Here is a 27,134-nt window from a genome sequence, read left to right on the forward strand (position 1 = left end):
AGAATAAATAAACCAAACCAGGTTGGAAGAGACCTTCAAGATCATCGTGTCCAACCCATCAACCAATCCAACCCACCCAAACAGCTAACCCATGGCACCAAGCACCCCATCAAGTCTCCAAAGACCATCTTTGAAAGAAATAAAAGATTGTTAATTGTGACATATCTGGTGTTTGACAGAAAATCAGCTTTGCAATACCATGTAGCCATAACGGGCAACAACGGGACAATACCATGCACTTGGAGTTGAAATATTTGCACTGAAGGATTACTACATCACATTAAAATCAATGTACAATGTTACGAGGAAATCATTAACTCTGAGCACATTAATTTTCAATAAAATGTTTTGTCTGACCTATGCTGCTCTGCTGAAGATAGGAAATTGGGAAGGCAGAACACTGATAAAATCAAACAACGCTGACTTGCTGCCAGGAAAAGGAGAAGGAAGTAACATTCTTTCCTGAGCTGGTATTGAATTGTCTATAGTAATTAAGTTTGAAATACTACCATCACTGTAAGACATTTGCAGTACAATATTCCATGAACAGACTGTCAAATTAATTCTTTAACAAGGTCTGATAATTAATTTTAATAAAATCCCCCAGGTAATCAATTGCTACTTCTCAGCACTGATACTTCTACAGCAAGGCCAGCATTATTAAAACTGCTACCCAAGGAATAAAATGAATATGCAGAAACATGAAGGAGAATCACAGAATCACCAAGGTTGAAAGAGACCTCAAAGATCATCAAGTCCAACCTGTCACCACAGACCCCATGAGTAAACCATGGCACCAAGTGCCACGTCCAATGCCCTCTTGAACACCTCCAGGGATGGTGACTCCACCACCTCCCTGGCAGCCAACAGATACCAACAGATCTCAGGGAAGTCTGACAAAACTTAGAATCGGTTCAAATCTAGTCTTCAGCCCACTATTAAACTAGGTATGGTTCTGCTGTGTTTGGATTTGACTAGATCAGTTACCACCGGAGTAGCTTAGATCTGCAGAGAAGATGAATTTATTTGACTGCTACCTACCATCTTCAATGCGCATTACAGTTTGAAATTTGCCTGCAAGTAACTAAAACTTTCAACAAGTACTTGTTCTGTACTCTTGATTAGGAAACATTTAACTTGAGAACCTCATTTTTAGAAGCTCAATACTTACCTCAAAGTCAAAGGCCACTATCAGCTGGCAGGACTCAAGTATCACCCGTTAAAGCCTACCATCTCATTTAATATTCACTGGATGTCAAATGAGGCATGAGCTTTGAGAAAATTAATGATTTCTTTTATATGTGGGAAACAGAGGAGCTTTTAAAAGGCTCTATAATGAGTATCATGAGAAATTCTACGTCCCAAATAAATTGGATTAATTTGAATGAAAGTAGAGTTTAATTTTCTTTTGCAAACTATTTTTACTAGAATGGAGATCAATTTATAGCTTATGTTCAGCTTTCTTACCATGCATTTCATTAACTTCTCAAATTTCATTAACTTTCTTGTTTTGTCTGATGAAACTTAAACTTTTAAGAAAGAATTAACTTGATCTGCCAAATCAGAAAGACTGTCTGAAAAGCCTTTTCTTCTAAAGTCCATTACAAAAACTTCAACAAAAGAAGCATTTCCTTTGATGGATCCATAAAACACTCTAAAATTTATAACTTAAGCAGGGGAAAAGTTTCGATTTTTAAGTGTGTGGCAGGTAAAAAAAATTAAACCAAACCAAGCCAAACCAAACACCCCCACACAACAAACCACACACACAACTAATTGGAGAATTACCATTAGTATTTAAGCTTTTTCAGGTGATGGCTTTGAAGATTACAAACAGATCTTTCTCTGGATGGTGGAGGAAGTGGAGTATGTCAGTGTTACATCCTTTTTCGCTAGCCTTCCCCAAGCCGGGAGCAGCAGAATGTCGTTTCCTGCAGAAGGAAAGGACCGTGTATCACTGGCATGGGCAGGATCAGTTAGGCAACGGCACTTAGCTCTAATGAAAGGAATGTTAGAGAGAAAATGCTTAGGCGCTTTTCAAACACTTGTCTGTTCTGTTTTTAACCAAAGCTATCTGACAATAAAAAACAAAGACTGATGTTAGAGCACAGCTCTGTCCTGATACCCCTCCTGGTTACAACAGGCAGAGATCCAGATCCCCAGAGGGGTACCGGCTTGTAAATCCTCCACGCTTCGCAGCGCGCATTTCAACGCCTGGACGGCAGCGTGCTCGGCTGCTGGCGAGCATGAGGAACCTGTGAAGCATGGAGTCAACAGCCGGACTGCACGGAGCTGCGGTAGGGAGCAGCTCCACTGTTCCCATAAGGCAGGGCCTCTTTCCCCCTAGACTACCGCAGCCGCCGCGGGCGCACCCGGCGGTATCTCCGGAGGCATTGCCGCCGTGTCCGGACTGATTGGCGGAGGGCGGCCCCGGTCCCACCCGCCAGAGGCGGGCACAGGGGACCTGCCCCGCCGGGAGCTCCCCGCTGTCGTGGGAGCCGGGGCAGTGCATGGGGCGGGAGGGTGCCCGGGGATCAGGACGGCTGCTCTCCGCGCCAACGAAGGGGAGAAGAGCGAGGGAAGCCTTTCCTCGTCTGCCCCGTAGTAGCATCTCCACGGGGGCCGACAGCAGCGCCGGTGCATGTCTCCGGCGGACGGTGGGGTGCCAGAACGGAGTGCGGACAGAGGAAAGTGATGAGAAGTTGAGGGAGGACGGAGCGAGGGTGCCCTCTCCTCGGCCCGTGCCGCAGCAACAACCCAGCCCCGCAGCAGGTGCAGCAGAGCCTGGGCGGAGGGCACAGGCGGGCCCGGCGCTCCCGACGCCGCAGCGGAGGGTCTCCGGCGGGAGCAGAGCCTGAGGCTGGGCCGGACGGAACCGCGCAGCCCCCGCGCCCGTTCGACTGGAGGAAAAGAGCGGCAAGCGCAGCTCCGAGCAGTAGCTCGCTTCGATTTGCATCTCGTTACCAGAGGCAGCGACGCGGAGAAACGGCCCAGAAGGGAGAGCGGTGAGGGAACTCGGGAATACCCAGGGGCAACGAGAAGGGGGCGAGGCGGACAGAGGTACCTGTCCTGGGCGCAGCCGGCAGGGAGGAGGGAGGCTCTCTTCTCACCTTGGGTTTGGGTTTTTTTTTTAGTTTTTCTCTCTCCTCCTGCTTGCTTTCTTTCCTTCCTCCCTCCCGTAACGCAAGAGCAAGCCTTGGGCGCCTTGCATCACCCTGTAGCGACTGAGGGAGTGGGTGCGGGGGGCGGTGAGCATGGATGGACTGGCAAGAAGCCGCAGGGGAAGGAGGCCGTGGCGATGCGGTGTCCCTGAGCAAGGGGAGCTGCGCGGTGGGGACGGTGTGACCTGGGAGTGGGGCGGCGGGCAGCGCCGAGTCCTTGCAGGGGTGCTGAGGGGCGAAAAAAGGACGCCTGGCTACTCGTCCTTACCCTGAGGTGAGCTTGGGCTGTTGCTGTGGGGACAGAAGGGGCTTGAGGGGCAGCAGGGAGTGCGACCATCCCTACGAGAGGGTCGCTGCGCGGCAGGCACGGCACCTGTGTGGCACAGCCTCGGGGCGGGCAGCGGAGCAGTCAGGCGGTCGCCCTCCGGCGCCGCAGCGGTGAGTGCGGAGAGTCACTGGAGAGGAGAGGGGGGTGCCGGGTGGGCAGGTGCCCACGCTGCGCCTTGAGGAAGTTGAGCGCCATGAGTCGTGTGAGGAGGAGGAAGAGGAGGGAGGACGGGGCCGCAAGGGTGCTGGCGCTGAGGCAAGCTCTCAATTCCTTAGCGGAGGGCAGGCGCTCAGGAGGAGCTGGGGAGAATGTCAGTACGTGAGGGGAAGGGGCGAGGGGGCTCGTGCCGCGACCGTTGGCAGCGGCCGTTGGGCGCGGGCGTGCGTTACCTGCTGCTTGGGCACCGAGGGCGGGAAGCTCGGACCGGCGCTGCCGCAGGCCCCGGCGGGAGCGGGGAGGGGAGGGAGCCATGCGTTTCTGACACCGATTTTTGGCTGAGTTCAGCCTTGCGTTTCACTTTGCCCTTTCTAGATTAGCTAGTTAAAGTGGTCGCTCAGCCGTCGCTATTGCCATGAGAGGCTGTCACCCACAGCCGTCCCAAAGTTATGTAAGTCGGGCAGCCACATTGGCTTGTGGAGGCCGAGAAAATGTTTTATTACCCGGCTGCCAACTTGAACACATAATGTGAAAGATCTCTGTGTGAATGTTTGGCCTGGGACGCGCCTGCAGCGTGCTGTGCTTTCCCTGAATGCTAACTGAGCTTGGATCAAAACTGCCTTGCCTTTGAGGGGAGAACATTGCACCAGGGCTGCCATGCCCCCTCTCTGGGGTTAAAAAGAAGGAAAACGGTTAAGCAGAAACTTTTAAGGGAATATGTCAATAAAGTTGCAGCGTTTAAACAGTTACGAGTTTGTTTCTTGTCTTTTATAACTTGTGCACATACTGCTTTTAGTATTACCTATGGAACAATAGGAAATCATTAAAAAATATGCAGCCTGTTTTGCATGCTCATCAGAGTAACCTGGGCATGAGCAGCAGTGGGTCACTAATAGTAGAGATCCTTGAAGGCTCTTCACCCCTCCTCAAAGCAGACACCTTAAAAATACTATTTCTATTTTTTTGTGTTATGACCAGGTGGCTTCACTTTGGGAATGATGCACAGAAAATTCTAAAGATCATCTTTATATTGCCTATCTGAAGCTGCCTTTCCTGCTTTTCCAAGGCATTATCACACAAGGTCACTTAACCTATTTCAGCTGAGCTAGTTTTATAGCACCAACACAACATAGTATGCAGTTAACCTTTGCTTCACGTTTCCTTGTTTTTGTTCTTTTGTTTCTGTCATTGATCCAGGTGGAATGTTGCATGCTGCAGTGGCTGTTTGTTTAGTTGGGTTTTATTTATTATTTTTTTTTCTGAAAACTACTAACCAGTTTGTGCTAGTCTTCAGGCTCTTTCAGAGAGCTTTCATGCTATTGTGAAAATGTTTTTGTTTGAAACACGAAGAAATGAATATTTGGCCTGGATTGCTTACATTGTAGCTTTTACTTTTGCACAATGCTTGCCATCAACAGAAGCTTTTTCCAGGAAGCAAGAAAAAAGTGATTTGCTTTTTGTTGTGTCTGTGAAGTATACAGACTTGTGAGAATCCTGGTAGAGTGCTTTGTAAATGCCCCCGTACACTTTGCATTCTTAGAGTGCTCTAAGCAGTTGGGTTGTTCTGAAGCGGGATTTGGATGAAGAAACCCAGAGGACTAGCCAGGACGTGAGGAGAGGACAATCCTCGCATCAGTTCTGCAGAGGGTGGTGTCACACCTGAACTTTGTCAGAGCCCTCTCCTTGCCTATGTGGGTGGTGAGAGGGCAGCTGACTTGCTAACAAAGTAGTAGATCTGCTGGCAACTTCAACTTAGTGAGGGGCTACTAGCTGGTGTATTTAAACAGTAGTCATTGCAGCTACAGTTTGGGCTTGGCCTGTGATCAAGCTAGAACTGTCAGGTCCAGATTGCCCTGTGATAAACAAATATTTTAGTTACCTTTAATTTCTCTAAAAGATAATCAGAACTACCATGAAATGTTAATGCCTTATTTGTCATATCTAAACCACTTCAGATATAGCTATCTAAATCAACCCTTTGGGATGATAACTATTAGCTGGTCCACTTGGAGGAAAAGAGAACCTGCCATAGTTCGCTGCTGTACGTAATTTGCTACTGCTTGGCTTGGCTGATTTCTAGCAATATGTTTTATTTCCAGGAATGGGGGAAAAAAAATAATAAATCACATCTATCAAAGTTCTTGCTGAGTAGTAGGTGTGGTACTACATGTTCAGATACTAGGTGAGAAGATATTGTGGTATGCCTCACCATCCACAAAGCAATACCACTGAGCATAGCATTGTGTATGGCCTTTTCTGTGCCTGTTGAGTCTTGAATAGAGCATGTGTTTTGCTGAAACACCCTTCCCACCACTTCAAAAATGCTCTGCAATTAATTGTAATAACAACTGTAACAACAATGCCTGTCCTGACTTTAGTTTGTAATTGACATTGTTGAGCATGAACTACATGATTTCTGACTTCAACTGCAGTGTTTCATTGCCCACACCTGCTTTCCATTGTGTTTTACTGCTCAGGCTCTTTCAAGTGCATCTTTCTACATCATTGTTTTAAGCTGGGTTGCTTCCTTGTAGAATAGCTTCAAGAATCATCTTGGTTTATCTCATCTTGAGTCTTGCAGACAGTTTTATAGGGATGCAGGACTTATGGGTAGAAATACACTGTTGCCTGTGTCCACCCGCTGGATTGGACAGTCTGGACAATGGAGGTCTCAACTTTGTGGTGTTTCTTAAAGGCAACCAGCCTAAACTGCCATAGTTACTAGAAAGATCTCATTATGGTATTAAAAGCTACTAATATGTTTGCTCTAAGATTTTGAAGAGATGCTTAGCAAGTTAAATACTTTTTCCTCTCTAGATCTTAACTTTTAATGGAAATACTTTTGTTTCTGTTTTAGTATTAGAGTGATATTGAAAAAGATAATGAGATTGTTTCAGAAATGCTGGTATAGTGGAAGCATTTGAAGTAATTCATCTTCTTTTGCTATTATTTTTATCCCTTAAAAAAATGTTTCTATGGATTTATCTTTTTTTTGTTGCTTTAGAAAGTATCTTTGGGCTGAAAACTCACATTCTGATGCAACCCATTGTTTGTGAACAGACATTGCAGAGGCCTCTTTTCCCTATTTGCCAGGAATTAAAATACACTTGAAATATTTAGTATAATTCTCTCCTGAAATGTGGTTTTCCCCCCTTTTCCTCCGGAACAACTGTACTTTGAGTGAATTTCTAAGACTTGTGACATTTGTTTTCTTGAACCCTGTTTTATAACACTTGGGATGTATAGCTCTTCAATGCTTTGTGGGGTTCTGTTAATAGTCCGTGCAGGGAAGAAGTCTTTAAGTGGTCTGTAGCTTTTTAAAGAACCCCTCAAAGGTTGCTTACCACTGTTTTTCGTTGCAAGTCTGTTAATTTTTTTAAATGACAGTTTATCTAACAGAAGAATTCTCAGCTCTGCTTTTTGCTGTTACATAATCACAGCATGCTATTTTTGAATTATTTTTTTATTTTGCTAATTATAAGAAAGATTTTGTGCTACAGCTCTTGACTTGGAGCCAGTGTGTTGGAATGGTAGAGAGTCCTTTTGGAAGCTTTTGGAAATGCTTAGTCTTTAACATTGAGTTTTGTTTGGTAATTCCTTAAAATGGGAGGAGTTGCTGAGACCACTTGGGGTTTTATGGAGTAACTTCATTGTTTAGCTGTTAGAAGCAGTACACCTAATTGACTATACCTGGGACTGTCCTTGGTCAGTCTTGAACTCTTTGATCAATAGATTATTTTTTTAGGGAAAGAATTGCTAGCTACTAGCCCAGTTCAAAAAGATTAGTTTTTTTCATATGGAAAGAAGTGATGGTAAATGGAAAAATTACCACCATACTTTGCATTTTTGCAGACTATAAATGTGGTAGTTAAGGGGTTTGAAAGACATTATAGATAACTTTTCTAAATTATACAGTTCAGATTTGCAACAAGTAGTTATAACCTGAGTTGTTTGGATACTTACATAGCACACTTGTCATGCACAAAATGTTGTTTGTGAAGGGGAATGAGTATAGCTTTTTTTTTCTTTCCTCTGTTGTGCTTTCTTCCTGTCAGTGGGTGGCTTAACTTCATCAGAAGTAAGGGACTGAAGCATTTTTCCTTTCCTACTCAATAATTGAAGGGAGAGTTAATCAGAAATCTTTGGTCAGCTTCAGCTTCTGAACTGCAGTTCATAAGAGAAAAGTACTTTTGGAAGAATTGTAGAAGTCTTTAACAAAAGTAAAGCACTGGTGTAAAAAGCCCCATGACCAGTACTAATGTGTTGTTACTTCCTTTTCACTTCCTCTTATGAACACCATTGCTGTCCTCTCAATGTTTAAATTGAGAAATTCTGAGTTTCAGATATTTTCCAACTTCTACTATGAATGAGATCAGAAAAGCCTATCTCTTTGAATGAAATTTGGGTGAAAAACAGGAATTTCAGCTGGAATACTGCTTTAACCATTAGAATAATTTAAATAGCGTGTAGATGCACAGCTTGCTTTTAAGGTGAAAAGGGGAGTATGGCTGAGGAGCCCACTCCAACTGGGTGGTAGGATGTGCTTTCTGCCTGTCTCTCCTCTTGGTTACACCTGTCCTTGAACTGACTGAATGCAGATTCAGTTACTGGTTTGAACCTGGCTTGTTTCTTGGAAAATGTTTTCTCTATTTGTCTAAGATGAAACATGGGAAATAGACATAGGAATAAGAATGCAAATGTAGGAGGTGTTGTGCCAAAACCATAAACGTTTCATAATGCTGGAAATTCTATCATGAAATACTGCTTCGAGTGTGCACTTAATTTCTCCCTTCTCACTTCAGAAGCAGTTACTGAGCTGTGGTAGTAATTTACAATGTATCTATTTCAGATTAATGATATTTAGTGCCTTTTTTTTAGTTGTAGTTGTTAGAGAATGCTGTTTGCAAGTAGTTAAATGTTTATTTTGTGAGTTTGCTGGGGCAGCCAGTTCATCATAATGTAAACAGGTGCTGACAAGTACTTTTTTCATACATTTTTCATAGCTCAGATGTTGAACTTGGACCTTGGTAGCTGTATCTTTCTCCAGAGCATTTTAGACTAGATGTCACTGTCAGTAAAGGGCTTGCAGATGAGTTTTGACTGGCAGCACTCAGGATATAGATAGCACTACCTCTGCAGGAGTTAGCCTTGCAGCAATGAAAGGGTTAACTAGCTCTAGTGTCTGCAGTCAGTAGGTCACAAAAGCTGGCTAGAAGGGTCTCTGGAAGGTCGTGTATGAATTTCCACTCAGTACAGAGTTGTTGGCAACAAAAGATCAGGTCAGTTGAGGCTCTTTTTCATCCAAGTTCTGGACACCTGCTGGGATGGAGGTTCCCCATCCTCCCTGGTAACCTTTCCTGCTGCCACACCACTCTTCCAGAGGAAGAGGATTTTCTAGTGCCAGCCTGAGGTTTTCAAGCTGCAATTATCATTCCCTCCAGTAATGACAAACTGATAGGGAAAGAATTTGACAGCGAAGCTAATGGGAAAAGCCAACAAGATGGACTGGCTAAGCTGGAAGCAAATGCATCCTCTGATTGTTCCTGGTGTGTGTGGTGGTGGGTGTTTTGGGTTTGGTTTTTTTTGACTGTTATTTCTATCAGGTTGCCAAGCCAGGTTTTTGTCCCTGATGGCCCTTGGGGCAACAGCTGAAATGGTATTCATAGCTTGTAGGCCATAGGTAGTGCTGGCTGCAGATGTTCTTGTGGTGGAAGAGTTGGGTCAATTTTTCATGCAGGAAGCTTGCTGGTGCTCTGTGAGGTGAGCTACACAGATTGAGAATCTTGCTGTTGCTTGATACCTTGCTGGCAAAAAAGATCTTGATTCTTCTGCATTCTTCTTGGATTCTCTTCCACTAAGGCTCAGGTCTGAGCCAACTTGTAGGAGACTTGAAGTAGTCTAAAACTTGTACACCAGTGTACTGTAAATACCAAGAATGTTTTGTTAAGAATTAGACCCTTGATTAAACCTTGCTGGTCTTTGGAAGAATCTTATTTCCTGTCCCTGGATTCAAAGAATCTGAACTTTGAGAGGTGTTGACATGAACAGTGTTTGGTCCCTGGACACAGAAGTCTCCAAGAAACTGAGCATAAAATGCTTGTGGGAAGTTTTATTTACATGTATTTTTCTTCTGAACACTCTGAAGTGAAACATTTCAGGTTGTTTTTAGTAACATGACTAGATAGATCAGTCTAGTGTTTGGGGTGTCTGTTGCTTGTGGGTCCTGACAGTTGATAGATGTCTTCTCATCTCCCAGAAAATGCAGTTTGAGTAGGAGCAGACACATGTACACATATAGAAGCACCTGACTGATGTTCATCTGGATGGTTTGTGGTTGATGTGTTTTGTCTTTGCACCCAGATTATCCTCTGTGAACTGTAGTCTATGAATCATCTTCATCTTGGCTCTCTGCTCTCTGTCTCTTAATTCCATAATATTTCATGTCACAGAATCATAGGATGGCTTAGGTTGGACTGAACCTTAGAGATCATCTACCCCAGTCTCCCTGGCATGGGCAGGGGCACCTCTCAACTAGACTTTGTGAATTAACAGATTGCATTGAAGCTTCAGATTGTCCTAGAAAATCCACAAACCCTGTCTTTAGACTCTTCCTTTTCCTCTTCCTCTTCCAGCCTTAGTCAACTACTGATCCTAGAAACTGGCAGGAAGTTTCTGTGTATTTAAAAAAATAGAGCTACTGCAAAGAAAAACAAACCCTGAGTAGTCTCTCAGACCTTACTGGAGTGTATCACTTTTTAGAAGGGTCCTGAGGTAATTTGTCCCCTTTCACTTTAAATGATGAGGTCCTGCTCTTAAAATCAAGTGTCTAAGAATGAAAAAGCTATGACACACAGTACTTCTATCCTTATTCTAACAAGCAAATGCTACTAAGAGGCAATTCAAAGCAGACACTCCAAAACAAATCTAAAATCAAAAGAGAATAATTGGCTGTGAAAAGACCTACCTGTAGATTTCAATACAGAACCTAGTGATGAGCAGACTGAATGAGCTGAATGTTGGAGTGTGTGGTGGTGTTGCATACAGTCTTGAGCAGTTATTTTAACTGAGCTGAGTAAGAGCAAAGCATGAAGTATTTTAACTTGATTAAAAGTATTATTTCCTATTGCAGAAACACCTGCTATAGCTTCCCTTGTGATTCTGTTTGTGTGGCTGGTTAAAATGTAGTTATTTGCTATAGGATGAAGTCAGAAGTCAAACAAAGAAACTCATTCAGGGCTTCTAGGTGTCATGTGATGGCGTGATCAGGGAGAGCTTGTACCAAGCTGAAGCTAACTGTAGTGAAAAAAATGAAGCATCCCTCCAAACAATTATTAAAGTTAAAATCCCAGTGAAATGCAGATAAGCTTAAAATTGCTGTTGTTTCAGATCCTGAGGCTTGTTCATGAGGCAAAATATCACGCTTGTGTGGTGGTAGTATGTAACTACGTTGTGCTTGTTGCACCAATTAAGCTTACAACAAGCTGTGCTCTGCAATTTCTTCGAGCTCCTCCTTCAGAGAGTCATTTTATTAGAAGGTAATCTGTTGCTGATGGCAGTGTTTAAAATCGGGCTGAGGCAAGTCTTTCCGTATTTTCTTAATTCCTTTTTGATACTTAATTCAGTATTTTGACTGGCCTTTTGGTGCCAGTGTGAAAGAGAAAGCTTCCTGGGCAGTTTTGACCTCTCAGGGGAGGCATTTTTGTCTCCATCAGCTACTGTGGCACTCATGCCCCTCCTCCCTGCGAGTAGGAGGCTTTCTTCTTTCTGCGTGTACTGTTGACTGTGCATCATGAAACATTGCCATAAATTCTTATGTCACTGGACTCTCCTGGGCAGTGTAGTGTCACACAACAGGAGCGGGACTAGCAGTCTGTGAGCCAGTAATAACATCTTAAACAGCTCTGGTGTCTAGGAAATGTGGAGTAACCGTGACAATTTCTCTGTTAATGCTCCCACCCCTTGATTTCACCACCTTATTTCTGGTTGCTTACTTTCTGGTGCAAAATGGTTGCAGCAGGTTGGGAAACCTTTCTTTCGTATCTCAGTACTTGGTGGAAAGGTCTCCAGAAGTTGAGGGGGGACTTTGTCAAGGGACACATACGTTAGTGCCAAAATCTGCAGTGAATTCACAGGAGCTGTGAGGATGTAGACCTTCTCAGAACACATTCTCATATAGCTTTGAATGAACTGGACAAGTCTCTCAACAAGGAATATAGTTGTCTCACTTGCAAATAGATGGCTTTTTCACTACACACAGTCAGCATTTACCTTTCCAAGGTGCTGGGAGTGGAATAACCATGGGCAGCAAGGAGACGACCTGCATAATGGAGCGCGCCAATGCAGAGAAATCTGAGTCGCTTGCACACTGGGTCAGGTTGCACTCAGTTGAAGGTGCCGAGGTTTTGGAGCAGGCTTTTTGTTTCTCAGGTTTCTGCCCTCTGCTTCCATCCTGAGGTCCAGAACAGCGCATCAGCTCAGCTGCAACACCTCCTGCAGACATGGTCAGCTGTGCTCTGGTTCAGAGCCCAGAATACTAAGCACAGTGTGACCTGAGCTGTCCTATCGATGTTTCTGCCATCTTATGCCCTGCTTCAGTTCTGGGGTACAGTGCAGTAGTTGAGGCACTTGGGATAGAAGTGTGTTCTGGTCTTGCTGTAACGTATTGGACCTAGGCCAGCAGCAGAAAGGGTAAAGTTTTACGTCATGCATTGCCTTTTACAGAGCTTCTCAGTATCACTTTAACAAAACATTGTCAGATTGCAAGTACTGATCCCTGCTACATAGGGTGGGGAGTGTTAAGAAACCTAAGTGGCGTGAAGGGGATCTTGTCTTTGCCCTGGTGTAACATACTCCATGTTATGGAAACATTTAATTAGACCTGAATCCTTCACACCCAGGTGAATCTCTTCATGACTGAGGCCGTCAGGACTGGAGTATTATAATCCTGAAGTCTGCAGGCCTTGCTTTAGTTTATAAGTGACTTGATTTTTAAATGTTAACATTACTAACACAAATACAGTTAGAAGTCTTGTATATATTTAGCATCTCTTCATGGAATAATAAAGATAATATTTGTAAACCTTCAATCTTTTTAGATAGACTTCTGGAAAGGTAGATTGTAAGATTGTTTTCTGTAACCATCAGGAAGCCAGTGGCAAAGTGCTACTGTGAATGTTACACCTTGGTGGCTTGCTATAAATTCATTTTACCAGGGCATTGTGCCTTGAATAAGAGTTCTGTTTCTCTGTAACTTCTTACTGGCATGTCTACTGAAAAATACTGTGTTTACTGACTGTAAACCTTGTATTTTGAAAGAGAAGTCTGTCTATTCCTCTACCTTTGCTACCTCTTGAGTGAGGCTTTTAAAAATCAGTTTTTCTGTAACTCTGAGTATAAATGCTTAGGTAAAACCCTCCAGTGTTTAATAAAACCTCTTGCATAAATAGGAAGCTGTTACTAAAAGGGGTTTCATAAACTGCATATCCTTTTGTCTCTCAACTCCTTTGTTGTTTGCATAACTGACACAATAAGTCTCTGACAGATGCTTACAGTGACATTGTAATGCCTGTAAATCTTCCTCTCTTTTTATCTGTAACTGTGACATTCTAGTACCCATTGAAATTCTTCAGTCATTGGAGAGTGGATGTAGTTGTTACTCAAGAAGCTACACAAAGTAAATGCAAAAGCCTGGTTTTGTGTATGTGCACATGATTTCTTGCTAATTTCCATTAATTTCTTCATTTATTCATTTGGTTGTAATTAGAAGCCAAATCTTACTGCTTATCTCAACCATTACAACACAAAGTAACAATCACTGTGTGCGCTACCTCAGCAATTAGTAACAAGATGTGTGATAGGAAAAACTTTGGAATATAAATCTAAAGGTTGTGCAATACCTGTTAGCAATCTCTTCCTAGATAATGGAGTGGTTTGCTGTTCCAAGCCTTGTTCACACATTTCTGATGCTTTCCTGTTTTATGGCACTGGGTTTGCTTAGTAGCATCTGCTTCCTGGTCCTGAACTGCAATTTGCTGCCTGAAGTCAGTTTACAGGCCTGACTTACGTTGATAATCCTAAAGGATTAGGGAGTAGTGTTTCCTTTTATCTATGGAATATGTCCAGTACAGCAGACAGTATTCTAGGTTAAGAACACATTTTGTAGTTGCCATCTTAAAAAGTTTGGGAGTCAAGTTGTACTTTCTGTGCCCGTGATAATTTGATCATCTTGTGAGACTTGTTGTTTTACATAAAGGGGTCAGTGTCATTCCTCATGTGTAGTGTTTCCTTACTTTGGTACTCAGTAAAAAAAATAGTGATTCTGACTAGTATTAAATCTTGCAGAAAATATTTTGAGGGGGGCTTGAAAAAATCACTTGTCTTGTTTCAAGTGCTGTCTTGGACAATCTCACAAATAAAAAGACAGACCTGTTTTCACTGTTCTCCAGTTCTGACTCAATGCCACTGCATTCCTGCTTAGGTGTATGTACATATTATGGTCTTTAATACCAACTGCTTGCATGTGGCTTCTACTACTGAGAATTTGTTTGGGTGCATGTATTTTTATCATTGCATCGTCCCATAACCAATGCTAGAGGACTTTGTCTTGAAATATTTTCTTCCTCTTTCAGCTTTATAATTAACTGTAAAGGCTTTTTGTTAGTCATTCCTTGCTATCTTAGGCTTGATAAAATGCTTTGCTTACAGGGCTTTTGGTCATGCAACTAGCATTGTAGGGCTTGGTTCTGTATTTGTTTAACTGAAATGTATCCAAGCCTGTGAAGACTGAATACTTCTCTTTATCTGTAAACCCATTTAATAACAGCTAAAGCAAACAGATTTGCACATAAAATAAGTTCATGTCAATGGGATTTAGAGCAGGTAGGGCAAAACTGAAGCTTCAGTAAAACAGGTAACACAGGTAATGCATCAGGTAACAATCTGAGATCTGTGCTCACATCTTTCTCCTCTTTAAAGCTCTCTTTTTTATGAAGAACTGTGATAAACTACAGCTAGTAGCTGGTTATGTGCTGTTGAGAGGGAGTTTGTAGTGCTCTCAGTGGTCTTTCATTCGCAGCTTGGCTTTTTTCTTACCATCCTTTTGTCTGTGTCTCTTCTTACAGCTCCAGTACATGATACCTTAAAAGAAATAACTACTCTCTATATGTGCATTTACCTGGGGTGGATATTGCTCTTGAGCATGGTAAGATGGTATTGGCTGCTGCAGTTTTTAACCTTGGATGGAAATACAGGCAGGTGGGATAACTGATGTTGAGTTTGAAAGAAAACAAACTGGCTCTTCCGCAGCTTGGCCTAGAGCCCACCATGGGCAGTTGTGGTCCATAACTGGTCAAGATCCACTCTCCCTGAATGGAAACCAAATCAGATTTGAAACTTTTATTAAAAGTTTAGTTGCTGATAGAATGTATTTTTTTTTTGGTCATTGTTTCTGCCTTTTGTTCCAATTGGACCATATCACTAACGTAAAATGTTGGGGAGCTTACAGCAGGGTTTGTTCTCCCTTCTAAAATAATGAGGTTTTATGTAATAAACTAGTAGTAAAGAGAGAGGACAATACAGTGAGCAAGATTAAGTAATAAATGCGCACATTAGCTGAACTCTGGTGGCAGCTTGCAGAATGCAGGGTTTGCTAAAACACATGCAAATCTCAGATTTCCCCCCTTCTGGATAATTGTGTGATGCACACTATTAGCTTTCTCCTGGGGCAGAGTCATTTCAGTGCTAATTAGCATCCACACGTGGGTCTGCAGAGGTGGAAGCCTGGTTGATAAGCCTGCTCCTTTTAATGTATACCTGGTATCTGTTAAATAGTAATGAGTAATTTGAGCTTTTTGGGTAAGGTGAGAGTGATCAGCAGCTAGAAAGATTGCTCCTGAGCTGCCAGTACAGCACTGCTCTTCAGTGTGAAGGGCACCTTTCCAGGCAGAGGACCTGGTCTTCTCACCAGACTGCTCAGGTAAACTCAACAAACCTTGATAAATCCAACAAAAGGCTGAGAGGAGGGGAAGAACCTGCAAGAGTTAATAGCATCACTGAACAAAATCTCTGTAAAACCTCCTTTGCTGCTTTAGAAGTCAGCGTTAGCTGTTACTAGTGATTTAAAAGGACTCCATATAGTTATGGTACATGTAAACACGTAAGAACTGTTTACTTTCAGGAGTGTTTGCATAGTTTGAATTCAAGGTGTGCTGCATGTGAAGGTGCTTGAGAGCCTTTTTAGCTTCTAGAGCTCACTGCAGTGGAAGAAAGCACTGTCAGTGGTATTGCTGGCTTGAAAATGGTTATTTCTGTGAGGTTAAGAAATAGTAGGTAGGCAGCCAAGGATATAAAGCAGCAAAAGTTCCAAACTTACCTATAAATTTTAATTACACAGTGATTAGCAGATTATTAAGGCTTGGCAGTCAATCTAATCTTCAGTAGGTATTCCAGTGCTGCAATAGACTGTTACATAAATTATTAATTGGAATCACTTCTAAACCATTTTTCAGATTGAAATGTAACTGTGGTATTAGCTCAGTTTTATAATACAACTTTTTAAGTAAATCAGGATTTGGAACTGTTTTGGCCAGCTGAAAACATCCCTCCAGCAGGCTGCTGTGGGTGTGCTTGCTTTTTTGTAACACTTCAAAACTCACACTTTCTCTTTCATTTGAATACACCCCACATGTAGGTCATTAACTGTGTGAGAAGCTGTTGGAATAAGTGAATGTTTAACTAACTCTTGGTATTTGTTTAACTTCCTCTCGCTGCACTCCTATAGGCGAACTCTTTGCTGTTGGTTTCACTCATATAAAGCCACTCTGCATCTCTTTTCCTCCATTCAATTACTTGTAGGGCTTTTTGGCTGCAAGCACTATTGGCTTCAGTTTGGTGATGATTTTGTGGGGTGTTTGTGGGTGATTTTGGGTTTTGTGGTGTGGGCTCTTTTAGTGTGTTGGTTTTTTTTTTGTGGGGTGGTGGTTTGGGTTTTTTTAAACACTTTTGAAAAGCAGAGTTTTCTTTTCACCCTCTATTATAAAAGGATGTTGCATACCAGGTTGGACACAAAACCAATCCTATTTAATGAAGGAAAAATCTAAGCAGAACAACTTAAGATGGAGGTTGGAAATGGTTTTGTATTGTTCTTAGAGAAAAGTGTCTTCTTACTTTGGGGTTTCTTTCTTTTTATTACCCTGTTACAACACTGGACAATTCTTTTTCATGCTTCTTGCATTCAGAAAGCAGTTACATTGAATGTTGATCCTTTTTATTTTAGCAAGTGATGTGTTGTGGGTATTTGCAAGAGTATGATTGGAAGCTAGTGTCGCTGTGCTCTGGTTTTGATTAGCTGGCTTCCAGCTGAGCACCACCTCCTAATTTTCTTCATCCTGCAAACCCTCCTCTGCTTAGGCACTGCTCACTGCTTTTGGAGAGTCGAATCAGAAATTCCCATGGAAATAGGCAAGCCTCAGCGGCTCACTTTGTCCTGGTAGAAATACCTGGTGTGCTGGAGGAACTTGTTGCTGAAGGTTGGAACAAAGGGGCATCTTGGACTGAGCCTGGTGCTGAGCTTGCCTGATCTTGTGATGTTGCCTTGCTGATGGCACCAAGTACCTACCTCTTGCCCCCTTCCAGTCTGCCAGATGGGAATTATGCTCATGATGAATTGGCTTATTCCTTGTGGTCCCTTCCAACCCTGAATGATACTATGATACTATGATATTGCCTTGTTCCTGCTAAACACAAACCTTCCCTTGCTTCTGGCTGACCAGGGGATGAAATGATGAGGCTTCATCCTGCAGCTTCCTGCCAAAAGTTCAATGTAAGGTCAGTGCTTTTTTTCCCAGTAAAAATGTCACTTAAGTGGCATTTCTTTAATAGCATCATGCATTTAATGCCTCTATGGCTTGGCAGGTCCTGTACATAGATTTTCCTGTCCCTGTAGAAGATGCTTGCACTGAAAAGGAAAGGTGCATGATACATTCTTGGGAAGTAATGGAGTATTTTAATTGGCTCTGAAGATACTGCAAGCTACAGACTGCTGGGGAAGCTTTTGTATCAAGAGGAAAATCTAATTGTAATTTGTTAAATTACTTGTAGTTTTGTTGACAGATTTTCATGTTAGGTGGGCTGTGCTTTGTAAAGCCATCATAAAGAGTAAAATACCCATGTGCTTTCCATTTATGTGCCCACTTGTTGAGGGTGGGGATACGAAGTGGTGGGATGGTACTGTCATCATCCCAGGGATGTGCTGCTGTAGTCCCCATGCCTTTTGGTGGCATGTGCTTAACCTCAGCTGTGGAAAATGCACCTTAGGGCTAAGGATTGTATCTTCCTGCTGTGCTCTGGGCCTGTATTGGGGCAGGAAATCTAAGTGGAGCCCTGGGATTCCTGCAACTGGCAACCTGTTGGATCATGCTTAGCCATTAGGCTCCTGTAGGCTCCTGCTACCTTTGATTTGTGCTGCTGATAGGAACATTAACTGTTTCTGAGTTTCCCAATCCTACACCTCCATTCATGGTTTTGTAATACCACTATTGCTGACAGGAGCTGTAATTTAATACCGTGGGAATGCTTATAGTATGGGGAGATGTAATCAATAATGGGCTTTGTCCATGTCTGACTAAGCATTTTTCTTGGATATTTGATTGACAAACCATTATTTACTTGTTTTTTAAAACCACATTCACTTAGCTGGAGTGTTTTCCTCCAGTGGGGCCCTGCTGAAGATAGCTGCACATGGCACAATGTTGAATGCTTTTAGAAGCCTCTGCTATGGTTTGAAACTGAGTTTTATGGTCAGGATTGAAGTGGTATGGTGAGAGGGCCTTGGTGCTGGCATGTCCTTTGAATGGGAGCTCCTTGGACGCTCCCTGAGCTCTGTGGGATGCTGTGGTTATCTAGAAAGCTTCCTGTGAAAGCAAAGGCCTAAACTAAAAAGTCAGATTTAATACCTTAAAAGTTTCCAGTAGGTTAGACCCTCATGATGGGAGGTTTCTCATGTAGTAAGAATGCTCCTTGGAGAGCGAATAGGATTGCTGTTTAGTTTAACTACTGCTATTTGCCAAGAAGGAGATGTTTAAGGGTAATCTCCAACACCCTAATGGAAACAGCTTAAACAAATCAATCACTCCTGATGTCAATGGCAAGGGTGCACTCTAATGAAGATCTTATGTGCTACTGGTGATATTTGCAGCAAGTGGTTTCCTCCCTCTTGCCCTGAAGTGTTATCTCTGTAAAGCTGAGCTTTGTGCCTAGGAACAGTGAAGCCTCCGAGTACTAACCAGAAAGTTACATCAGCCTGTGACTGGTGGTGGTGTGGAAATCTCGGTAAATTCTTCATGTTCAGTTCCTCACAACTTGCCCCTGGGTTCTTGCCATACATCTTCATTCTGCCAGCTTTGTCTTGGGAGAGAATAAAACCAAAAGCTGCTGTGAAATTGTATGTCAGCCCAAATGAATGTGTCTGTATAGTGCTGCTGAATAGGAAATTGGGAGAGTTCTTGTAAGTGGTGGTCAGCAATCTCCTAGGCAGTGGCTCACACTTTCTGAAGACAGATGTGGAAGAGGCTTCAAATCCAGACAGGAAACTCCTCATGTGAGAAACTTGGAATAGTTGGTGTAGCTTGTGGTGATTTTCCAACTTTACACTAGCAGGCTTAGATGTGATTCAAAATCAAACCACTTGCAGAAGCTGGAGTAGGAGAAAATAGGGGCACCTTTCAGAAGGGCAGTCTTACACAGTAGCAATACAAATACAAGATTCTCTGTTGATGAGCTGGTAACCCATGGAAGGTTTAAAAAACCCACATGTCCTGCAAAGAAATCTGAAGTCATGAGCAGCTTGTTATCTTGTTGTAGAAGGCTTGTAAGACTACACTGTAAGGAGATAACAAAGACTGAGTAGCAACGCTACCTGTTTCTGTTGTGCTTATTTATGAAGGACGCTGCAACAGACTCAAGTTTCCATGTGGATTGTGTTGGCAGAAGAAAACAGCAGATTGTTTGTTTTGGCTTGCACTTGTTTCTCTGTCCTAGGAGGGTTAAAATGACTGAGGACTTCTCTGTGCTTTAATGGACTTTGCTTTCTTCTGGTGCATGCAGTGTTTTATTGGCTTTATGAAACAAATCCTGGGGCGGGGGGGGGAGGGGAGGGGGAAGGTATTTTCCCTTTCTGTGGCAGCCCGCTTCTGTCAGGAGCTGTGGGGCTTTCAGCATAGGTTAGAGTTCGTGGTTGAGTGCATGCTCAAGTACTGCATTAAACAGGTCGAGAATCAAGTACTTACAATGGTGCTTCAGTGGACTCTCTGATGTTTACATATGAAATACTAACTCGTTCACTTGTTCTCATAGACAAAGAGCAACTTTTGAAAGCTCAAAGTACTTAAAGTTGATACTCAATGGCAGCATCTTCCTGCCAGATTCTGACTTTCTACTCCTATCTGTCCAACCAATGTTGGTACTAAAAAAATTACATGATTTTGCATGTCCTTTTAGGAGAAAAAGAAATACCTCTCTCTTCTTTAGTCCTATTGACTGTGTGAAAATAAAAGAACAAAACCTTTTATCTTTAAATTAGAACAGAGTTGCAACTTGGAGGGCAGCTGGAAGGTTGTGGGTGACAGTCAAACAGGACCTTGTGGTAGAAATGCACATAACCACATTAACAGTAGTGTAATGGGTGGTGTGCTTGAACTGCAAAACCAAAATAGGAGTATTAGATGTTCCAGGTGAGGGGGCAAGGCTGAGCTGTACTTACAAAGGAGTCATCTTAAATCCTTTGCACTGAAAATCACCAATGCATCCTTTGGGTCTTGTGTGAATAAATGCAGGACTTTAAGACTTCAGCTCTTTGAACTCAGTATCTTTTAGTCATGTAATATATTACTATGACAGTAGTGCAGCTGTGCTTTAAATACAGTCCCAGATGTAGCAGGATCTGAATTCAAGACCTTAGAGCTATTGGGTGGCATGTGTAATTCAAAGCGGTGCATGTGGCATCTCTGTGGAGGGTACCAACCTCATTGTTTGAACAGGTTTTCTTGCCATTGACTGCAGGTGACCTATTAGTACCTGTGTTGGAAGAAACCTTTTGCCTACCCCTAACAGGAGGGAAAAGCAGGGGAGAGGGAAACTCAGATCTTGCGGGAAACCAAGCACTACTAAATGCATTCTGGAGCTGAGCAGCTGTCTTGTTCCCCGTGACTGTTGCAGAGATGTCTTTGAGATGGGGAGATGCGATATGATGTGGATGTCCCACTTGAAAGCTTAACTTTTAAAATTCCCAGGTAGCACACCAATCTATTTGCTGTTGATGTAATGCTTTTCTTTCTCCTTTCAGCTATGAAGCCGTACGCTCCAGCTCTCATTCTCCTGTGGAGTGCTGTTGGGATAGCGAGGGCTGCCAAAATTGTTGTCGTGCCGCCAATTATGTTTGAAAGCCATCTTTATATTTTCAAGACTCTGGCCTCAGCCTTGCATGACCAAGGTCATCAGACAGTGTTTCTCCTCTCTGAGGGCAGAGAGATTCCTCCATCTAATCACTATAGACTTCAGCGCTACCCAGGGATCTTTAACAGCAGCACCTCGGATGATTTTCTCCAGTCCAAGATGAGGAGTATCTTCTCGGGGAGGCTGACAGCCCTTGAACTCTTCGATATCCTGGACCACTATTCCAAGAACTGTGACATGATCGTTGGCAACCAAAACCTCATGCGTGCCCTCAAACAGGAAAAATTTGACCTGCTCCTGGTTGATCCCAATGAGATGTGTGGATTTGTTATAGCTCATCTTTTAGGGGTTAAATACGCCGTCTTTTCCACCGGCCTCTGGTATCCAGCCGAAGTGGGTGCTCCAGCTCCCCTGTCTTACGTCCCAGAATTTAACTCGCTGCTCACAGATCACATGAACCTACTGGAGAGGATTAAAAATACTGTTGTTTATCTTATTTCAAGATTTGGAGTCAGTTTTTTGGTTCTGCCAAAATACGAAAGGATAATGCAGAAACACAAGGTTCTGCCGGAACGGTCCATGTATGACTTGGTTCATGGGTCCAGCCTGTGGATGCTTTGTACTGATGTAGCATTGGAGTTTCCGAGACCTACTCTCCCCAACGTTGTTTATGTGGGCGGAATCCTAACCAAACCGGCCAGCCCTCTGCCAGAAGTAAGGTTTGCTGAGCTTTACAGTCATTCCTGTGCTATCTGCTTGAGCTTGTATGATGAATGGTAGATTCAAATGGGGTCTGGTGGCTTTTGTTGTTGGTTGAAGAAATCTGGTCTTGCAGTACCTGAAAGGGGCCTTCAAGAAAGTTGGAAAGGGGCTTCTTACAAAGGCTTGTTGTGGTAGGATGAGAGGGAATGGATAGAAGCTTGAGAAGGGCAGATTTAGATATTAGAAAGAAATTCTTTGCAGTGAGGGTGATGAGACACTGGAACAGGTTGCCTGGGGAGGTCATGGATGCCTCCTCCCTGGAGGTGTTCAAGGCCAGGCTGAATTAGGCCTTGAGCAACCTGGGCTAGTGGAAGGTGTCTCTGCCCATGGCAGGGTGTTTGGAAGCACATGATCTTCAAGGTCCTTTCCAACCCTAACCCTTCTGTGAATCTATAACATAAATGGCACCACTGTTGTACTCAAATATGAAATTCTACCATACACCTGCTGAGCATCCAGTCCTGAACTTTAGACAGAGCTAGTGATAGTGGCTGGACTGATTCCAGAAGTCCTGGTTGCACAGGTTAATAATTAAGTTTGATTACTTCAGTGTACCATGTGATCTGTGCTACCTGATACCCAAGGGTGCCTCTGTTTAGCAACACAATGGTGAGGGACAGGCAGAACAAAATTTCACAGAAAACCATGTCACTCCCACCTCTATTTATGTATGCATAAAGAAATAGCTCTTGGAGATAATTATCCCCCAGCCAGAAGTGTCCATTAATAAATAGGTAGGTAGACCTGCAGTGCTCAACAATTTGTTTCTAAAAATGGATTTTTCAGCCTTTGCTTTTTCACATGAAAACTGCCAGGCCCATTTTTTGCTGCAGAGTGGTTGTGGAAGGCTGGGTTTTCTTTTCTCCTTTTTATTTGAATTTTTTTTATTTTTGAAATTCTTGGCACTGTTGATAGTGTCTTGGCTTGGTAATATTCACAGTATTTTCACCAACTCAAAAGCATCAAACAATTCTCTGATTTGGGCTGCAGGATGTTGAGCACTGAGCCAATTCCATCATCTCTTTTTTATTTTTTCCCTCCCCTGTTCAGCCTCAAATGTATCTGAGCTGAATGAGAGCAAGCACTTGGCAATGCACTCTGAACGTGCTACTGGTTATAGCCCAAAGTGTATTGTCTGTGCTCCAAGGTGTCATCAAATAGAATAGAATAAACCAGGTTGGAAGAGACCTTCAAGATCATCATGTCCAACCTATCATCCAACACCACCTAATCAACTAACCCATGCAACCAAGCATCCTGTCAAGTCTCATCCTGAACACCTCCAGTGATGGCGACTCCACCACCTCCCGGGGGAGCTCATTCCAATGGGCAATCACTCTCTCTGTGTAAAACTTCCTTCTGACCTCCAGCCTGAACCTCCCCTGGTGCAGCCTGAGACTGTGTCCTCTTGTTCTGGTGCTGGCTGCCTGGGAGAAGAGACCAACCTCTGCCTGCCTACAGCCCCGCTTCAGGTAGTTGTAGACAGCAATAAGGTCACCCCTGAGTCTCCTCTTCTCCAGGCTAAGCAGCCCCAGCTCCCTCAGCCTCTCCTCACAGGGCTGTGTTCCAAGCCCCTCACCAACTTTGTTGCCTTTCTCTGGACACGCTCCAGCAAGTCAACATCCTTCCTAAACTGAGGGGCCCAGAACTGGACACAGGACTTGAGGTGTGGCCTAACCAGTGCAGTGTACAGGGGCAGAATGACCTCCCTGCTCCTGCTGGCCACACTTAAAGTGATGCTTCTCACTGATCTTCCTGTGTGTACATTAACGTGGTCATGTTTAGGAAGCATCAGGCTGCATGGATATCCTGAGAAAGTTACTTAAGGTACCCCTGTGCCATCTGAACAAAATTCAACCCTGTTTCTCTCCAGGAAAAACTTCCTGACTGGGTTGAGCTTCAGCTCCCGATTCTCCAAAATGGTCCTTGCTTGTTCTGTAGGAAGAAAGCTGTCTTTGTTGAATGATAAATTTGGGCACTACATTAACACTGTCTGCTTTTTTCTGTCTCTGTAAATTGGCCTATAGGGTAAAAAATTAACAGTCCTCAAAGGTAATCACTATTTTTGCTATAAAATGGAGTGGAAGTGAAATGAAAGGATCAGTCATCTTTCAGTGTCTGCTCTAGGGATGTGCCTGTGTATAAATATGTTTGTACCTACACATTTATATATTTGGAGCCTTTTGAGAATCTGTCTACTTTCTAAATTTAGTCTGGAACCACAGATGTTAGCTTGTTTACAATATTGTATGCAAGAAGGGGAAAAAGTGAGTAAAATGTTGAATATAGCAAGGCTCACAGTGACCTTGAAATAGACCTCTAGGTAGAGTACTTGCTGAAAAACACTTATTACAGCGAGGGGAGGAACTCTTCTGTAGTTATTTGATCTGAAACACTATTTACCTGCTCTTCAGTTTTATCAGGCAATTGATTCTTAGTGTTGTAAGCACGGCATTTGATGGAATGCAAGAAAGACAAAGCGAGTGTGTTCATCTTCTATATCATTTGTCCATGCCTAAACTGTTGCACATAATCCACTGTGGTGTGTATTGTAGGTAAATTATTAGGCAATCATTTTGTTTTTACTGAACAGCTAGGTAAAACTCACAAAATTGCTTGGTTCTGGCTGATGTAAATTAGATAGCTAGTGCTGTGACTTTTCAGCTACTGCTGCATCTCTGAGGCAGGAGCCTTTGCTAACTTATTTTCTGCAGCTTTTGGCCTGGTGCTGTAAGGTAAGGCAGAAGTACCTTTCTGTGATTCTCGTAGATAAAAGTTATGTTTCTGCTCAGAGATGGTCATCAGAAAAGAGGGGCATGTGGCTGGATCTAACAGCATTAGCAGGCTAATTGAAGCTATTCTGTAAGCCATTCAGGTTTCTTAGGTTCTCCAGAACTGCTTGTGCCTAGTGCACTTTTTCTGGTAGAGAAATATTGGGGGGGTGGAGGGTGGAAATCCATGTTTGAGTTTTCAAGTACAAAGTAGTTGTTTGACACAAAATAACCAGGAACCTCAGCAATGGCACAACTACCTTGTTTTGTAATTACTTTTTTCCTTTTTCACCACCTCCCTGAAAAAGCAACCAGCCAAACAAAACCTGAAGCCACCAAAACCCCAAAACACCCCAAAAAACAACAAAACCACAGTTTAACTACATTGGAATTCCTATACCTATCTGAGAAGCTCTGCTTATGATAACTTGAAGAGAAAAGGCAGAGTGTTATAATTAAAGAGGAAACAGAGGTCAAGACCTTAGGGAACTGTAAGGAGATGGCTGTTGTTTAGTTCTAGGGGATGTGATAGCTCTGTTCTGTGGTTGCTCAATGGAGAGTTATATGAATTCCTCACTGCATGCAGGGTCTCTTTGTAGAGTACTTTTGGTGCAGGTAAACTACATTTATTTGGGGGGATTTTTAGATGTAATCTTTATTTTACCTGCAAATCGAATGTTTGCTGGTGTCTGGTAGGAGAACATAAGGGCCTATAGCAGCATTTGGTCTTTTTAAGTGACGTGCTTCATGGGGGGGATGTTAGCTCTGGGGCTGCAATCCAAGCTGCTGGAGTGTGGACAGTGTACGCAGAGCCTCTGCTGTGCTGGCACGGGGCTCGGGTAGGGCCAGGCTGCAGTCTCTGCAGGGACCGTATGTTACCTGTGCGTCACCCATGAAGGGGACTGGCCTTGGGCTGAGGGGAGATCTCACTGCTCTCTACAACTGCCTGAAAGGAGGTTGGAGTGAGGTGGGGATGGTCTCTTCTCCCTAATATCAGGTGATAGGATGAAAATAAATGGCCTGAGATTGTGCTAGGGGATATTAAGAAAAGTTTCTTTCTTCTAAGAGTGGTCAGGCATGGCAATAGGCTGCTCAGGTGCAGTCCCTCTCCAAGAAATGTGTGGACATGGCACTTGGGGACACGGTGTAATGGTCGTGGTGGTGTTAGGTCAATGTTTGGACTTGATGATCTTAGAGGTCTTTTCCAACCCAAACAACGCTGTGATTCCATATCCTTTCTGCCCTGCACAGGCCAGAAAGCGGCAGGAGCTGATGATGCAGCTAGCTTGCGTGGCAGGCATGGTTTGTAGCTGCTGCTAAGCTTTCCAGCAACGATGGCTGCAGGGTGCACCACTGGGCTCCAGCACCCACGCTGCAAACGTGTCTTTGGGCTGCAGCTCGCCCAGAAGCCTCGGGCAGACTTGTCAGACTCTGATCCTCCCGTGAGGCAGCGTCCCGCGGCCGGGCTGCGCTTGGCGCAGTGTCCCTCGGCTGGTCGCAGTGCTGAGCGAGCCGAGGGGCGGGAGCCAAGAGCCGGCGAGAGGAAGAGCGGCGAGTCCTTGGGAGGTCACCGCTCTGCCCGGCTCCCTGCGGCGGCTTGCGGCAGCCTGCTCCTCAGCAGAGCAAGGCTGGGCTGGTCATACAGACGTAGGCTGTCACTGAACGTCCCCCTCGTGGCACTTTTCCTCCTGTGCTGCTCTTAGCCCTGCTGCGAGTGGATGGAGCTGAGCAGAACCTGTCACTTGTTTCATTGTGATGGAAGGGTTGATGACTGCTTGACAAAGCTTGGTGAAGGCAAGAAACACTGCAAATTGTCTTCTGTGGCAGCTAGCATGCTGTTTTCACTGATTAGTGTGTGAATGCAGAAGGTGCTCCTTGCGTGTATAGTATGCTTTGTGAAAGGGAGATGGTTAATGTAGCTGCACCCATCACTCCTAAGTGAATAGAGTCTGTGATTTGTATAGTTATCTCCAGGAAGTGTATTTTGAGTTGCACAGAGGACAGCACCAGCAGAATTAGCCTCAAAAAATCAAGAGCTGGAGACAGACTGAATATCAAGTCTTTAAGGTCATTGCTGACTTAAACTATTAAGTATACAGTGCTACCTGGCAGCATTTTGCAGGTAAATGCCAGTGGCCATTAGCAAAGTAAAAGGCTTCTCTGTCTCTTCCTTATTACACTTCTTCAGAGGGATCTTGGGAAGCTGGCTAAAGCTGGCTTTTTAAAGCAGCACGTTTTAGGAATCAATGGGGAAGCCTCTGTTACAGAACTTGTATCCTGTTACTAGGTTGGTAAGTAGACATTAATCAGTCCAATAGTATACGTCCTTGAATCGGGCCAGAAACCCAACGGATGCTTCAAGCAGCTGCCTTGGGAAACGCCCTCCCCGCTAAGGAGGGGATAGAGGGCTTTGGGAACAAGTAGGAGTCCTTGCTGTGGGAAAAGTGGCTGAACAGTGTCTCCAAAGGACTCCTTCCCACCAACTGGTTGATGTTGGTGAGTTTGGAC

At 43.7% G+C, this 27,134-nt stretch overlaps 1 protein-coding gene across 6 annotated transcripts in view; it reads left to right on the top strand.

The window, feature by feature from the left end:
* Positions 1-2,290: 2,290 nt before the first annotated feature.
* The window catches only part of UGT8 (UDP glycosyltransferase 8), a 41,894-nt gene continuing 17,050 nt past the window's right edge, over positions 2,291-27,134 (top strand). The window contains exons 1-2 of one of the 6 annotated variants that reach the window (XM_068153920.1): positions 2,291-2,297; positions 20,984-21,807. In XM_068153920.1, the coding sequence (XP_068010021.1) occupies positions 20,986-21,807 (822 nt within the window). In that variant the 5' untranslated portion in view covers positions 2,291-2,297; positions 20,984-20,985. The other 5 variants (XM_068153916.1, XM_068153915.1, XM_068153918.1 and 2 more) reach the window with 5 other exon arrangements.

The sequence above is a fragment of the Melanerpes formicivorus genome, unplaced genomic scaffold, assembly GCF_026170545.1.
Source record: "Melanerpes formicivorus ecotype bairdi unplaced genomic scaffold, bMelFor1.0.p_v2 SCAF_27, whole genome shotgun sequence".
NCBI classification, from domain to species: domain Eukaryota; kingdom Metazoa; phylum Chordata; class Aves; order Piciformes; family Picidae; genus Melanerpes; species Melanerpes formicivorus.